We start from the raw sequence: 15,737 nt of genomic DNA, 5'->3' as shown, positions 1-15,737 counted from the left end.
ATTGTTAGTGCATATTTTGATGTATTTATTTACCATGTTTTGAATATTTATCCGTTCTTATTTGCTTTAGTTCATTGCACAGGCCTAAATGTGTTTTCATGTCACTACAAAAATAAATATTTTTTTCGCGTGCAGCACTTGAGCTGGGAGTGTCGGCATAAGGCCCGCTTTCAGTGACTTATAAGTTAAATAATAATAAAAATGAGACTTCCTTCAAAGACTCACATGTGCCAAAAATGTGTTTTATATTGTAGGAGAATAAACTTCTGTTATCATCGCTTCTTAAAAAATTCTGACTCATGGCTTCATTCCTTGACCACTGGAGAATACCGTAAAATGAAATTGCAACATTGGGATGTGTTACATGCTTTTACATTTATCCTATTCTTGTTGTAGGGCAGTTTGCGGTCTGCGTTTAGCTTTGCGGTATATATATTGCAGAACGTAAAAAAAAAGATTAAGTTTCTGAAAAATGTGTAAGAAAACATGAACAGAGAAACAACGTTCTTCAAATCAGCCAAAAGAGAACTTTGTTGCAGGCCCCGTACAATGGTCAAAAGCCATGTCTATAGAACGACTATGCGTCGTACTCTGAACCGTACGAGTCACATCTGCAGTTCGGAACAAGCCATATCAGAGCATACGCGGCACCGATAATGTTCCTTACTTGCAGATGCCCTGTTTGTTTAACACCGCGGCCATGATAACTTCTTCGGCTGTCAGAAGCGCGGTGAAAAGAGTATGATCTACTGGATTGGTGAATTTTATACTGCGAATTTATTCTCGGTTCATGATACCATATCATGCCAAGAATGGTCCACTTTTTTTGCGCTAAACCGATCAGAAAGCCTCTGATGGCCAAATTGGGTGTTGCATGCGTGGTGACACTCAAGGATAAAATATGCAAAATAAGCTCGTCATTGGCGCCGCGCTTGCTAAGGTGGGGCTTGTTTATCACTGCAGATGTCGCTTGTACAGTTCCGAGTTCATGCTGCGTAGTTCAAGATATGAAGGTCAACCACTGCACATTCTATCGAGATAACCCGCTCCAGCAAATACATGATAGGGCAGACGTTAAGCTGTCAATTTAAGTCACTTACCTAAAGTACCGCCAAGGTTTTTCCCACGTCTAATTTTAACCAGACCTGCACTAAGAAAAAAAGAAACATTTTACACGTGACATATCACACCGATTGATTTCACTCATGTTGGTATACACAATAAAATGTATCTTTCACAGACATCAGACGTTTTTTTTATAGATGACCGCTGTGACTACAAAACAAAAATGAAATAAATCTGGAATCATTTACTGCGTATTGGTTGTTTCGCTAATTGGAATTACTTCTCGTTATAGCCTAGACAAGTATGGTATGTTATGGAAAAACTTTATTTACTTCATCGTGCCGTGCACTGGCGCATAGCCGGTGCCACCTAATCTTTCTACCTTGTCGTGGGCCCGTTGCTTTGCCTATAGTTGTGTCATTAAATCCAGACTGCATAGCACAGCATCCCACTAGGACGATGTTATATCTTCAACCCGTAAGACAGGGCACTTCCTGAGCATGTGATGATAGCTGCACCCGACACGGTGGTCTAGTGGCTAAGGTACTCGGCTGCTGACCCTCAGGTCACGGGTTCAAATCCCGGCTGCGGCGGCTGCGTTTACGATGGAGGCGGAAATGTTGTAGGCTCGTGTTCTCAGATTTGGGTGCACGTTAAAGAACCCCAAGTGGTCGAAATTTCCGGAGCCCTCCCCTACAGCGTCTCTCATAATCATATGGTGGTTTTGGGATGTTCAGACAGAAAGATAGATAGATAGATAGATAGATAGATAGATAGATAGATAGATTAGGATGCAGAAGGGAAGAAATGAAGGGCAGAGAGGGCAACCCTACGCTTGTCCAAGTTGTTACCCAGCACGGGGGGAAAAGTTGATGGGATTAAAGAGAGAAGTGAAGGGCAACATGTGGGTACATGTGAGCCTGTCCATTGCACGCTTATAAGCAGTGAAGTTCCAATCGTCTATGTGACCTTGTCCATTGCACGCCTAGAAACGGTCACGTTCCGGTTGTCTTTAAAAAACCTAGCAATGCCCGCGTGGATTTGCTGGCCTGCAACGCGTAGAGCCATGAACCGACGATCTTAGCTTCGGAAAAAAATAGAGACTCAAATAAATGTGCACCTGGTTCACAAAGAAATACTTTCTTCGCCTCTAATGCGTGAAAACTCAATTGAGTCTGCACGTCTGGGCCTGTATTGGCAGAACATTGCCATATACTGAACGGCGCTAACCGACGGCGCACATATTGTCATTCTTGTTTATGTGAAAACAGTCGACACGCCTTAAAACAGTCTCTTGCTGTAATCATTGTTGAAAGTCATTCTCTTGAAAAAATACGAGACAATGAATTAAGCGGGGTTGTTTCTTTTAGCTTGCTGGGTAAGAGTGAGTTTACATTCCAATGTGTTATTTAGCACAGGTGTACCGACTGATAGTTCTGAAACCAAAGGCATAGGAGGCAAAAAGGTCACCATTTATAGAATATGAATCAGAACATCAAGCTTATTCATCCTTTCAACGTGTACAACTACAAAATTGCACTTATTTGTCTGTGTCCTTGCACTGTATTCAGGAATCCCACACTCTCCTATTAGTAATTTTTTACTACAGAATCTGCACCTCTAAATACTTTAGCCTTTGCAGCATGCACACAATTCCAGCAATGAAGCGGTAGCAGCAATAATTTGTTGTTCCACGGTGAAGGCCACTGAGCCAGCACAACCTGCTCTTGGTGTTTTATATGCAGTTTCCACGGTGCAATATGGACTCTGGTAGCATTTTCCATGCAATACTGAAGCAGTAGTTTAGGTTATGTAATAAACTTTGTGTACAATTACCTGACTGCCATATATAGGATGTCGGACTTCTTGTGTACTTCGCTGGTACGTGCCAGACTCCCCAATGCAGACAATGTTTGATCTACCATGATTCGTCCGTCGTCATGTATATGTAGATAGTCTGTTTTGGCCTGAAAGGTAATGCTCTGATCAGCATGGACGCAAAATATCCTAACGTGTCTTCGTTACCTGCAGCCCTTCTATTGCTGTTAACGCTATCCTGGCGGGGGGCACGAGTTGCTGCAAGCGGAGGCTCACCTGCAAAGGTAGACCAAAACAAAACTGTGCATCTATGGCTGTGAACAAATAGTGTACCACAAGCAAAAATAGCAAAAAAATGTAAGACAGCTTTGCACTATGGTCTCAAGTTTAAAAAAATGCAAAACTTGGCAGCCTTGTTTTTTTATTTCTTTTTTCATTCTCCATCGTTCTCATTCTCTTTTTCGTGTTTCTGTATTTTTCTGTCGTTATTTTCTTCCTACTTCCTCTCTGCTTATTCCTTTCTCTTTCTTGCACTTCTGGTTTTCTTCACATTTTTCCTATTTTCTGTCATTCAATGTTGACCTTGTATCGTCTTTTTTTTAATGTTATACGTGTCTTTGGCTAAGGTAATTACGGCTAGCGATGGCAACATATCCTAGCCCGGTCTCCCAAAAGGGTTCCGCACTTTATAATGGTATTGTGACAATGTATCAAGTTGAGGGTAGGCTTCTGTATAAATCACAACTGATCATTTCCGATGTGGATGTATTTATATTCGCCGACTGTAGGCACCTAGGCAATGTAACCATGAAGGCTAACTTAGGTATTCATGTAGTTCGAAAAAGAGGAAAGTAACAGAACATTCTCCTGGATATATATACTTGAGGATAACCATATGGCATAATTTCCGTATGTATCTCGTCATGATAAGCACTGGCCCCACCACGGTGGTCTAGTGGCTAAGGTACTAGACTGCTGACCCGCAGGTCATGGGTTCAAATCACGGCTGCGACGGCTGCATTTCTGACGGAGGCGAAAATTTCCTAGGCCCATATGTTCAGAATTGAGTACACGTTAAAGAACCTCAGGTGGCCAAATTTTCGGAGCCCACCACTACGGCGCCTCTTATAATCATATGGTGGTTTCGGGACGTTAAACCCCACAAATCAATCAATCATGATAAGCACTGCGCAGTAAGACGGGCAGCAGTCATTCCACATCGCCTGTGAATCCTTCGCAAAAAGTTTGAAACAGTCAAAGGCAAGATCAGTTCGTGATAAAAAGAGGAATCAGTATTTACCAAGCGTTTTTTTTTAAACTAAAGCCGACTTGGAGAAAGCAGCGTTTGTCACTTCTAAAATCTGCATACCACACAAGCACAGGAAAGAGAAATGAAAGGCGTCTGTTGTACAAACGCTTGCGATAAAATGTGGGAGGGGCATTGAATGCAGGAACCATCTCCCCCGGACAGCTCGCCGGGCTCTGGCGACGAGTTGACTCTACTGGACCTGGTCCTGCCTCAAGATCGCGGCCCCCCAGTATTTTCTGGGGTGGTTTGCGTCGACATTTGTGGCTGCCCTTTTTAGCGCTGGGTCGCTTGCTTTGCAGTGCACTCGGTGTGACGAAGTATCTACCATATAGGAGCGTGGGCAGATATAGCTGCATCTCGCATGATGCAATAAAATGCCATGCGCGAATGTATTGGACTGAAGTCCGCTGGTTCGTGTCTTCGTTTCTCGTGAGATTTGGATGTGCAGGATTCTCAGAGCTGTGACGGTATCTTGCCTTTATGTTCTTCGTCCGCTTATAGGGTGGTTCTATATCATGCCGTAGCACTACTCGTCCTGTGCATGAGAGCTCAAGTCTGTCGACCTGGTTGTAGAGGGGAGTGCTTCGTTTATTCCACCATATGTGAGCTCCCTTGCCAAGTAAATGGTCAGTGGAGGCCGTTCGTGGCAGTCCTAGGGTGACCGCTGGGGCCTTTCGTATATATATATCAGTCAAACTAATTTTACAACAAACGCTGTTATGAAAAGTGTAAAGCAGTAAGGCTGCTGTAGTTGTCCGCCACCACCACTACCGATGTCTGTAACCACAGTCACACAAAATATTAAGAAAAAACAAAGTAAGAAAAACACCAGGTCTGCGCAGAAAGCCACAGCAAAGCCGCAGTGAAAGCTATAAGAGTGCTGTTTCTAGAAAACGTTGCAAACTCTTATGGCGCTACTAATACAAGTACGCTTGCAAGGTACGCAATGCTCTATTAATTGATTCAATGGCTGAAGACGATCAAGAAGTATCGCTGAGCCCCTTTTAATGGGTTGGAAGCATCCATCAACCCACTCGTGATCGAATTTATATTTTGTGATGCTTGGTTACAAAGGTTGTACTGCGTGATGCTTGGTTATTTTACTATGCGATCACGTTATATTGCGTATGTTAAAGCTGTTCTTTCCCGGCATGCTACTCGTATAAGATGTTTGTGCGTAAGGTTTTCGAGGACCGACATTGCTAAGTTGTAGAACACTGGGCTGACACGGAACGGACCTAGGTTCGGGTCCGTTTGCCCTAGTGTGCACGCTGGTTTGTTTGACATGGTTTGTCTTTTGCAAGCGGGTATGTTTGACATTTCACGCGTTGCGAGCGTAAGAAAGATGGTTATACGTGCAATGGGTCGTTGACGTTAAAATTAAAAAAGCGCTTGTGTATTTGCTCTTGTATGAAAAAGCATGGTCTCTATTCAGCAAAGGCACACAATGTTGAAGAAAGAAACGTATGTTAAAAAAAGGTAGTGGAAGAATAAAGTTCTAAACTTCGCTAGCGCACAGGGAGAGAAGCTTGGGGTGCACATGGTGCCCTACCTTCATGCATGCCCAGTTTCACTCAGAGTACGGCTTCCTGGCGGGGACAACTACTTAGTTAAGTGCACCGAGACATCGAAGTATCCTTTACTATTTAGACGGGACGCTTAGTGGTGCCATTGATCTATAAGTAGTAGGTGGCTTGTATGGCTGCATCTTATGATAGGCTACGTTAGGTGAGCCGTAATGGTCCCACTACTGCCGGTGACGAGAACCTCTGCAGCACAATGATGAAGAACGAGGTACTGAAGAAAGAATTTCGCTGCCTCGACGGCACTTCTGTTCGGCAGGGCCCTCTTTTCGGTGTAGCGGGAGATGTACACTGTGGCTACGGCGATTCGTTTATTTCGAGAAGTCAAAGTTGCTAACGTTATTTTCTTTAAAGGTCGGCGAAGGGCTTTGATGAACAGGAGAACTTCGGCGTGCCTGGTAGGTGGTGCATTCCGTCTCTATGGTCTCGGTAAGCCGTTATGTAGTAAGTGACACCGTAAGTGACACGGGAGGCGAGGCAAATAATACTTCTCATACATTCTAGCGAGCACACGGAAAAATTCATTTAGAATTGCCAGTACGGCATGTTGGTATGAATTCATAATGAAAAAAGCACCAAAAGTACAAAAATAGGGGTCACTTAAGCTTCACCTTTAAGAGTTGAACGTGATAGCGAAATTCGGCCTCTAGTGCGCTCTTCAACCACTAAGTGCTTACTTATTCATATATTGTGTTACATACACACACACGCACACAGCAGATCATATCAGCGCACGCACGCGAATGGTATATACAGTTTTTTTTATCTAAAGCAAGAGCTGCAAGGCATCCAAGATACACCCCGTGCGCACGCCATCTTGGAGGCAATAAAGAGCCTCACAATGCCTCAGAGATAACGGCACATTATCTAGCATTTGCTGTTTGCTTGATGAGCGCCTCTAGAAAGGCATGACATGTTTTTTGCTGGATGGACATAGTTGACTGTTTGTAGAGCTGTTTGAAAGTTCTTGTGTGTGTTTTTAGCGGCGGTGGCTGCACTATCCCGGTCTTTTTCGACGTAGTTTGAGGCTTCCCACAAGCGCCTACTAATCATCGGGTGGGCTCGTTTTCGTTGTGGCACCTGTCGAACAAATGCGTTAAAGGGGCCCTGAAACACTTTTCAAGTAACCATAGAATTAATTCACTAGAAGATCTTATTGCCTGGCAAAATATTGCCTTTGTAACTCCACAGTGCGGGTAGAGTTACAGCGGTTTGTCACACGCTGCCATTGCATTATCTCTTCTCTAGTCCCGACGAAAGCGCTGAAAGTTAAGCAGGGAGGCGTGGCAAGGGCAGAGAAACTATCGCGCCTCGTGACCTTGAGCATTTATTTTTTTTCTTCGAATGTTTGGCTTTCTCAGTGGGATCGTTCGCACACATGGACAAGTAGTGGCCTCCCGCGGTGATCTTGGTGACTTGAGTTTTCGGTCACAGAAGAACAGACTATATTTCGCTCACAAACAACGGGGCTGACACCGATGGCGGGATTTCTGCGACACGAGCTCTCTAACGCTATCGCGTTAAAAAGTACAAGGGAGTGCTCGTCATGTGTCCTTTCTAAGTGTTTGTACTTTTGGGCGCTTGTTGCAATATGGAAATATCCAAGGTGTCCAGTCATGGGATTGTTGCGCAAAGCTTCGAGAACATCTGGAAAATCTTGAACGTTCTACTAAAATGCTGTTGGCCCGAAGTGACGAGAATTTTTTTTAATGAAAAGCTGCTTTGCAAGAAATACAATGCGAGTCCTCATTTGAATGCATTTGAAAATCCTGGAGAAAGCACATTGGCGTCGACTGCCTGCGTTTGTGCTCTTGTCACTTCACCGCCGCATCACGACTAGAACGATTACTGCTTCTTGGGAACCATAAATGCCGACCACTTTTCATAACAACAGATAGACCATGCCAGAACTCAAGAAAATCGAGGAATATATCGAGGAGAGCACCGCAGGTGTGTTTAATGTGGTAGTTCTGCCGACAAAAACGAAAAGTGTTGTTCCAAAGTTTAATAATAATATGTGATGTTCAACGTCCTAGCACATAGATAACAATATGAGAGGCGTGGTAGTGAAAGACTCTCAAAACTTTGACCACCCTTGCCTTATTTTCGCAGTTCCGACAGCCCTTCTGCACTTTGAAGCGCATGGTCATGTGGTGTCTCTTCTTACGGTACAACAATCATCTCACCACGGAAGCAGAGTGTGGAGAAAGCGCTCTACAGCTCCAACCTCGCTGCGCAGTTACGGGACCCCCAGAACGCCAGCGACACGGTAATCAGGGATGGCCTGACCGTCTCGACGTGGGAGTCACCCGTGGTGGCGCCTCTCCAGTAAAGGGACTTTCCGAATCACCCCTCAATAAAGCTAATTGTATGCTGTTGTGTTATTCTTTAGTGTGCATCTCAATCTAGGGTACATGGGCCTTAAAGAGGTAGTGACGCAAAAGCCTTGGCCTCGCGTTTTTCTGCTGCAAGGCGTTGCTGGGAGCCTGTTAGTCATGACACGACGCATCATTTGCTGCAGCACGCGACAGATAATTGATTACAGGCCCCTCACTATCAATCAGTTTCAGTTTCGGTTTGAGAGATTTTCAAAAAAACAGAGTGCAAAAGTAGCCATAGAGTGTGCAGCTCTTGACCACGTCCGCACACCAAACTGTGACGCACTTCCGCACGGTCTGCATAAAGAATACCTTTCGGGTAGGAAACGGGACTGGAATGTCGCCAAACACTTCACTTTCTCAGCGTGCGCCACGGCCACACACTCACAACCAGCCGCTGAGAAATATAGACTGCGAAAACTAACGCGGCAAAAAAAGGCGGTTATGAAGTCAACATAACTTGTTTTGTTGACAATAGCGTGGTGACATGAGGGAAGTAGGGGGTCACCTCGGGGTCCCCTCCGATGGTGTCTACAGCGCTAAGGAGTTGGTCGCTCGAACAAACTTCAAAATGAATTTAAAATACCTTTCAAGACTATATTCGCTGTTGATATCTTCTAGATGACATACGAATGTTCACGAGAATCAACCCCGCAGGCTCTCTCAGCCCCAAAATTTTGTGACACTACCCCTTTAAGCATTTTCGCCTCTACCGAAAACGAGGCTGCCGCTGCTCTTGATCTTGATCTTGATTTGATCTTGCGACCTCCGCTTCAGCAGTTGAGCACCGTAACGACTACACCAGCGTGGCAGGTGATAAAAAATTGAAGGTCCTATAACCACAGAGTGTCGTTTCTGGCGCCCGCGTTGCTCGGATGATGACACCGCCACTTTTCCTTGATGCCAAACATACGACAGTGTAGTTTACTAAAGAAACTGCCACTCAGAGAAGTCGTAGGTGGCTGCAATACGCCAATATAATTGCTTTATGACTGAGCCAGGCGACTAAACTTTTAGGTCGGCATGAATTGTGGCTTCATTCTGTCTGCACTAACTTTCGATGTTGGTTCATTTTGGGTCCATTTACCTAATTGTTTGCTGTTAAACTTCCGAGCAAGCCTAAGGACTACCTTCTGTTTTCAAGCTCTTCTGACGTGCCAGTCGATGCATGCGCGTGCACAGCGCCCGCAAGCAGCCTGGTACTCAGACAGATAGTTCTACGCAACGTTCGGCACACCTGCTAAGATATAGTGACAAAGGTCTCGTTCTTGTTCACCTAGTTAGTTTTACAAAGTAATGGAGCAATCTGGCTTTACTTTCACCCACTGTGGGGGACTCGCGAAGGCGTCTTTGGTTTCATCATTCAGATAAAAAATTTACATGGTGTTAATTACTCACATACCTTTCCAATCAGAGATGAAATTGAGCTGCGCTTTCTGGCAAAGATAAAATTGGCAACGTTGCGTGCAGGTTGGCAAACGTGTGGCTAGCACGCTGTTCACGTAGCCTGCCAACAAACTTGACGCTATGGGCCAACTTCTAATGCAGATGCACTTCACATGAGCACGTGTGCTCATTTGAAATTGATAAAAACAGCAACCCGTGAGAAAATGAAGATGCACTTTTCATCTTCGACCCCATGACACAACCTAAAGGTGTTCTGGAATTATGACAATTTCCTAATTGTTTTTGGCCTATGACTTCGAGCAAAATTTTATTATATGGTTTACGTTTCTACTGAGTGGTTGCCTGGAATGTTCCAATCTTACTCTGCCCCTGACAGTGAAGATGTTCTACATAGACTATATGATGGCGCACAGAACAAACAATTCGTTCACTTATTTGCAACTAGCGTGGGACTTGAAGACGTAGAAAGAGGAAAAAAAACTGTGCACATATTTTCATTTTATCACTGATTCAAAATAACATTAGTTCTTTGTCAACACTAAAACTTGTTACATAATACCACTTCTCTGAAATTTGGGTACAAATATTGCAATAGGAGTGGATGGCTTGACTACTTTAGCTACTTTTAGCTTCTGTACTGACTCCCGTTTAAATCTCATCAACAGCGACACTGAAGTTCCTGGGCGTTCCTGTCCTCACTTACCGAATGCATAAAGAGCATAGCATAGGCTATGCGCTCTTCCGTTTCATTGCCGAAGTACGCGGTGTGATTTAGAGCGGTGATGAAGTGTGTCTCCACAGTATAGGATTCTGGGAGGTCACGACTTTCTGTAAACAAAAATGTAGCGTAAAGAAGAGATTGACAAGGATCATTCTCCAACCACATCTCGTATACTTCCACAGACATCAAAGCCTTCTTTTCTGATTAAATTTGTTAAATAAAAAAACAAATACAAGCCCTTGATTTTTTTTGTTTTTCTCCTTCAGTCACAGTCAGGGTCTTGTTCTAGCAGACTTGATGCATCATCAACATCATCATCATCTACATCATCCAGACTACGCCCACTGCAATGCAAAGGCCTCTCCCATGATCTGCCAATCCACCCGGTCTTGCGCTTTCAATTACCACGTTATAACCGCAAACTATTTAATCTGAACGGCCCACCTGATTTTTTGTCTCCCCTTCGTGCGTTTGCCTTCTATAGGAATCCTGCCAGTTACCCTTAATGACCACCGGTTATCCTGCCTACGTGCTACGTGTCCGACTCATGTACATTTCTTTTTTTTCATTTCAACTATGATATCCTTAACCCCGATTTGTTCCTTGACCCAATCTGCTCTCCTCTTGTCTCATAAGGAACACCTATCATTTTTCTTTCTATCGCTCGCTGCGTCGTCCTCAATTTAAGCTGATTCCTCTTTGTAAGCCTCCAGGTTTCTGCTCCGTAAGTAGTAAAGACTAGCAACATGCAGCTGTTATATACCTTCCCCTTGAGTATTAATGACACATGACCATTCATTGCTTGAGAATGCTTGCCGAATGTAATCTACCCCATTCTTATTTTCCTAGTTATTTTCCTATTACGCTTCGGCTCTACTGTTACTACCTGTCCTTAGTAGACATATTCCTTCAACTTACAATGTCTCTCCACGCATCGCAAAGTGGTGTTTCTGCCGAGACTATTGCACATTACTTTAGTTTTGCGCATATTAATTTTCAGCATGACGGCTGATATTTCTACTGAATCAAACGCCTTCTCGTAACCTACATAGCCTTCATAGATTACGAGAAGGCGTTTGATTGAGTAGAAATATCAGCCGTCCTGCAGACTCTGCGGAATCAGAGCGTCGATGAAGTATATATAAACACAATGCGAGAAATCTACATGGGATCAACTGCTACCTTGATGCTTCATAAAGAAAGCAACAGAATGCAAATCAAGAACGGTGTAAGGCAGGGGGGCACAATCTCCCCAATGCTGTTTACCGCGTGTTTACAAGAGGTTTTCAGAAGCCTAAAATGGGAGCAGGTAGGGATAAGAGTTAATGGAGAGTACCTTAGTAACCTACGCTTTGCCGATGATATTGCATTGCAGAGTAACTCAGGGGACGAATCGCAACTCATGATTACGGAGTTAGGCAAGGAGAGCAGAAAGGTGGGTCTTAAAATTAATCAGCAGAAAACGAAAGTAATGTGCAACCACCTCGGAAGAGAGCAGTGCTTCGAGATAGGTAATAGTGCACTTCGAGTTGTAAGTGACTATGTTTACATATGGCAGGTAATAACCGAGCCGAACCACGAGATTGAAGTAACTAGAAGAATAGGAACGAGGTGGAGCACATTTGGCAAGCACTCTCAATTTATGACAGGTAGATTGCCACTATCCCTTAAGAAGAAGGTATATAACAGCTGTATCTTGACGGTACTTAGCTACGGAGCAGAAACTTGGAGACACACAAATAGGGTTCAGCCTAAATTGAGGATGACGCAGCGAGCAATAGAAAAAAACATGGTAAGTGTAACCTTAAGAGACACGAAGAGAGCAGAGTGGATTAGGGAACAAACGGGGTTTAAGGATATCATAGTTCAAATCTAGAAGAAGAAATCGACATGGGCCGGGCATGTAGTGCGTAGGCAGAATAACAGCTGGTCATTAAGCATAACTAACCGGATTTTCAGAGAAAGCAAACGGGTTAGGGGGAGACAGTAAGTCAGGTGGGCAGATGAGATTAGGAAGTTCGCGGTTACATAATGGCAGCAGCAAGCACAGGACCGAGTCGAGTGGTGATTCATGGCAGAGGCTTTTTTCCTGCAGTGTACGTAGTCAGGATGATTATGATGATGATGATGATGATGATGATGAATTTTCAGGCATACTTTTCTGATTTCTGTGAGCAGTTTAACAATGATAAACTCTAGTTCGTCCTCTAAGTTACTCATCAAGGCAATGTCACCATTGAATCACCGGTTACTAAAATACTCTCCATTAACCCTTATCCCTAACTATTGCCAGTCTATAGGGTCCTGAATACCTCATGTGAACACGCCGTGAATAGCATCGAAAACATCATGTCTCCCTGTCTTACACCATTCTTTATTGGTATTCTGTCACCTTCTTAGAGGAGAACTACGGTGGCTGTGAATCATTTGTAGATTTCTTCCAGTACGTTTAGGTAGAGTTCTTCGATGCCCTGATTTTGTAGTGCCTACTTTACTGCTGATGTCTCGACTGAGTTAAACGCCTTCTCGTAATCTATGAAAGCTATGTATAAGTTGGTTGTATTCTGCACATTTCTTTATTACCTGATTGATTGTATGAATATGGTCCATTGCGAAATAGCCGGTACGAAATCCTGCTTGGTCCTTTGGTTGCTTTAACTCTAAAATCACCCTAGCTCTATTCGCTATTTTTTGTAAATGGTTTGTAGAGAATGGATAATAAGCTGATCTGCCTGTAATATTTGAAATCTTTGACGTCTGTTTTCTTATGGATTAAGATGATGGCATTCTTCCAAGATTCGGGCACCCTTTCTGTCAAGAGACACTGTTTATATAAGGTAGCTAGTTTTTCTAACACAATCTATCCTCCATCTTTCAGCCGATCTGATGTTACCTGATCCTCACCAGCAACTTGGCCTCTTAACATTCCCTTCAAAACTTTTCTCACTTCTACCATTGCTGGTGGGATGTCATCTGGGTTACTGCAAGTTCTTGTAATAAGGTCGTGGTTGTCCCGACTACTGTACAGATCTCTCTAAACCTCCTCCGCTATTTTAACTGCCCTATTGTTGTTGCTAGTTAATTTGCCTTCCTTGTCCCTCAATGCATACATCCGATTTTTTCCTATCTCTAGTTTCACAACTTCTCCGCCATCTTTCAGGAGGTCCATTGTTACCTTATCCTCACCAGTAGATGTGCCTCTTTGCATTCCATCTAAGGTTGTCCTTACTTCCCCTGTCTTTACTGGTAGGATGTTGAACTCATCTGATCCATTATTGTTTCTCACATATTATCCTGGTTCTTTTGACTTCTGTACAGCTCTCTGTAGAAATTCTCCGCCATCTCCACTATCCTATCCAGATTGGTTATGACGCTGTCTTCCTTGTTCCTCAACGCATACATACGATTTTTCCCCTATTCAGAAGTCTGCCTTCACAGCTTTTAGGCTTCTCACACTTTTTGAAACCTGCTCAGTTCTTTCCACGATTTGGTGCCTTCAGGTGAAATAGAAAAAAAATTTATTTCTAAGCTGCCAGTTTTTGATAAGATCACGTGCTACGAGAAGACAACAGGCAGGAAAAGAGTGCTCCATACTTGTCATAACTATTAGTAATGCTGACAAGTACTCTCAGGTTTCAAAGCACATCATAAACTAGACGGGAAGACGACCACCACTGAAGCTCATTTGGTAGAGCAGCGAACCCGTTTTTCGAAGGTCGCAGGTTCGGTACCTGCCAGCCGCAGGGACCGAGACTTTTCGACTGCTTTTCGACCACTTTTCAGTCTTAAAATTTACTTTACTATTACTTCTTGTAACAACTCCTATACTTTCCTCGGATTGTTGTCTGTTACTTCTCAGCTATATTTATTCAAGGCAGGGTTATATTAGTCCGGAGACGTACCAATTTCTGGATTACGTGATTCATTTTCCAACTGGTTTTCTGAAAAGGACAAGAGTGAATATATTACTGGCATGCAGAATGGCCAAAAACGACCCTTATGTTTTTCAAGGGACCAGAAGTGCGCGACTACTTCATAAACTTCAAGTGGCTAGCAGTGCGCGATTGCGAATTTCAAAACACAATCGAATCAAATTGTCCTTGAACTTGTTTACGAATAATAAGGCAGCTATTCTCAAATCAGAGCTAAAATGACAATGTAACATTTTTCTAAATAGCCAAAGAATTGCAAAATGCTTGATTTGAAACAAATATTCATTCTATTCAACAAAAGAACATTGCTAGTATTTTAACCAGCAAAAATGTCACTGTTCGACATAAGGCCATAGCGATGAATGCGATAGCAACACATCGAACTGTATACGAAGTAAGGCTAGGAGATTTACGAAACATACGAAATGTAGCGAACGTGGTCGATTATACTCAATTCTCGGAAAAGGACGTAATTTCATCCCCGTTCTATTCCATGCAAAATGCGCTTAATTACATTTCTCCAAGTATTGTCGCCCTTCCATTCCGGGGCCGCAAAAATGTGAAATGATTCCGAATTCATTCCGATTCTGGATTGGCAACTCCGCAGCAATGATATGAGCCATGGTTGTGCATTTGTCATCACCATCAACAAAACTGCATGCGTATTTGAGGGCTTTCAGAGCGGCTGCCACATGGCAACGCAGACAAGCGGAACCAGAGTTGCAGGCTCGGGAAGTTGCGGCATAAAGGCAGCGCCGGCAAACTGACCCGGAGTTGAAGACCCGCGAAGCTGCAGCGGCATGGCAGTGCCGGCTAGCGAACACGGAGGCGGCGAGAGTGCGGGAAGCAGCTGCCAAATGCCGAAGGCGTTACGCACTGCTACTGCTACCCACCCAAACGTTATCACTTACCCGTTTTAAACGCACAGGAAGGTTTGACACGTTTCCTCTAAGTGATTCAAAGAGGTTAAGTGATACCCGCGCTTCGAACATTCACCATCATTTACTTCCTGGATATGCGGTGGTGCACCTTGCAAAGTATTTTGCTATTTCTCCAGTTTTTCTAGTATCGGGCCCGCGCAAGAAGCATCGAAAAAACACAACTTCAATAAATTGTCATGGGAAGAGATTTCCTGAGCTCTCCTTCAACAGCCCATGTGTCCATGTATTCAGGTACTTTGAAATGTTACAAATTGGTGTCCTTCTTCGTACAGAAAGTAAGACACATACCTAGTGGCTCACACACAGTTCTGTGATAAAGTCATTGATCTCGGCAGTGATACATACATACATACATACATACATACATACATACATACATACATACATACATACATACATAATCATCATCACTTATTTACCCTTAAAGGCCCCTGTTGGGGTATTACGCAAGGGGGGAGCTAGCATACACAAGGGAAAAAAATTCAAACAGTCATTAAGAAAGCAAAAAAAGAAATAAAATTTACAATGAAATAATCAAAATGCACGTAAAGGATATTGCGCTCAAGATGAAAACACAATTACA

The 15,737-nt window shown here is 43.5% G+C and overlaps 1 protein-coding gene across 2 annotated transcripts in view; it reads right to left on the bottom strand.

The window, feature by feature from the left end:
- Positions 1-15,737, bottom strand: part of LOC119185041 (venom metalloproteinase antarease TserMP_A-like) — a 77,050-nt gene that overhangs the window by 51,823 nt on the left and 9,490 nt on the right. The window contains exons 5-9 of one of the 2 annotated variants that reach the window (XM_075885443.1): positions 14,184-14,222; positions 10,264-10,388; positions 3,091-3,159; positions 2,902-3,032; positions 1,101-1,150 (exon numbers count right to left, since the gene is read on the bottom strand). In XM_075885443.1, the coding sequence (XP_075741558.1) occupies positions 1,101-1,150; positions 2,902-3,032; positions 3,091-3,159; positions 10,264-10,388; positions 14,184-14,222 (414 nt within the window). The remainder of the gene's footprint in view (positions 1-1,100; positions 1,151-2,901; positions 3,033-3,090; positions 3,160-10,263; positions 10,389-14,183; positions 14,223-15,737) is intronic. The other variant, XM_075885444.1, reaches the window with a different exon arrangement.

This window comes from Rhipicephalus microplus, unplaced genomic scaffold (assembly GCF_043290135.1).
Source record: "Rhipicephalus microplus isolate Deutch F79 unplaced genomic scaffold, USDA_Rmic scaffold_147, whole genome shotgun sequence".
Taxonomy (NCBI): Eukaryota; Metazoa; Arthropoda; class Arachnida; order Ixodida; family Ixodidae; genus Rhipicephalus; species Rhipicephalus microplus.
The sequence above is the reverse complement of the archived record's forward strand: the minus strand, read 5'-3'. Positions and strand labels throughout refer to the sequence as shown.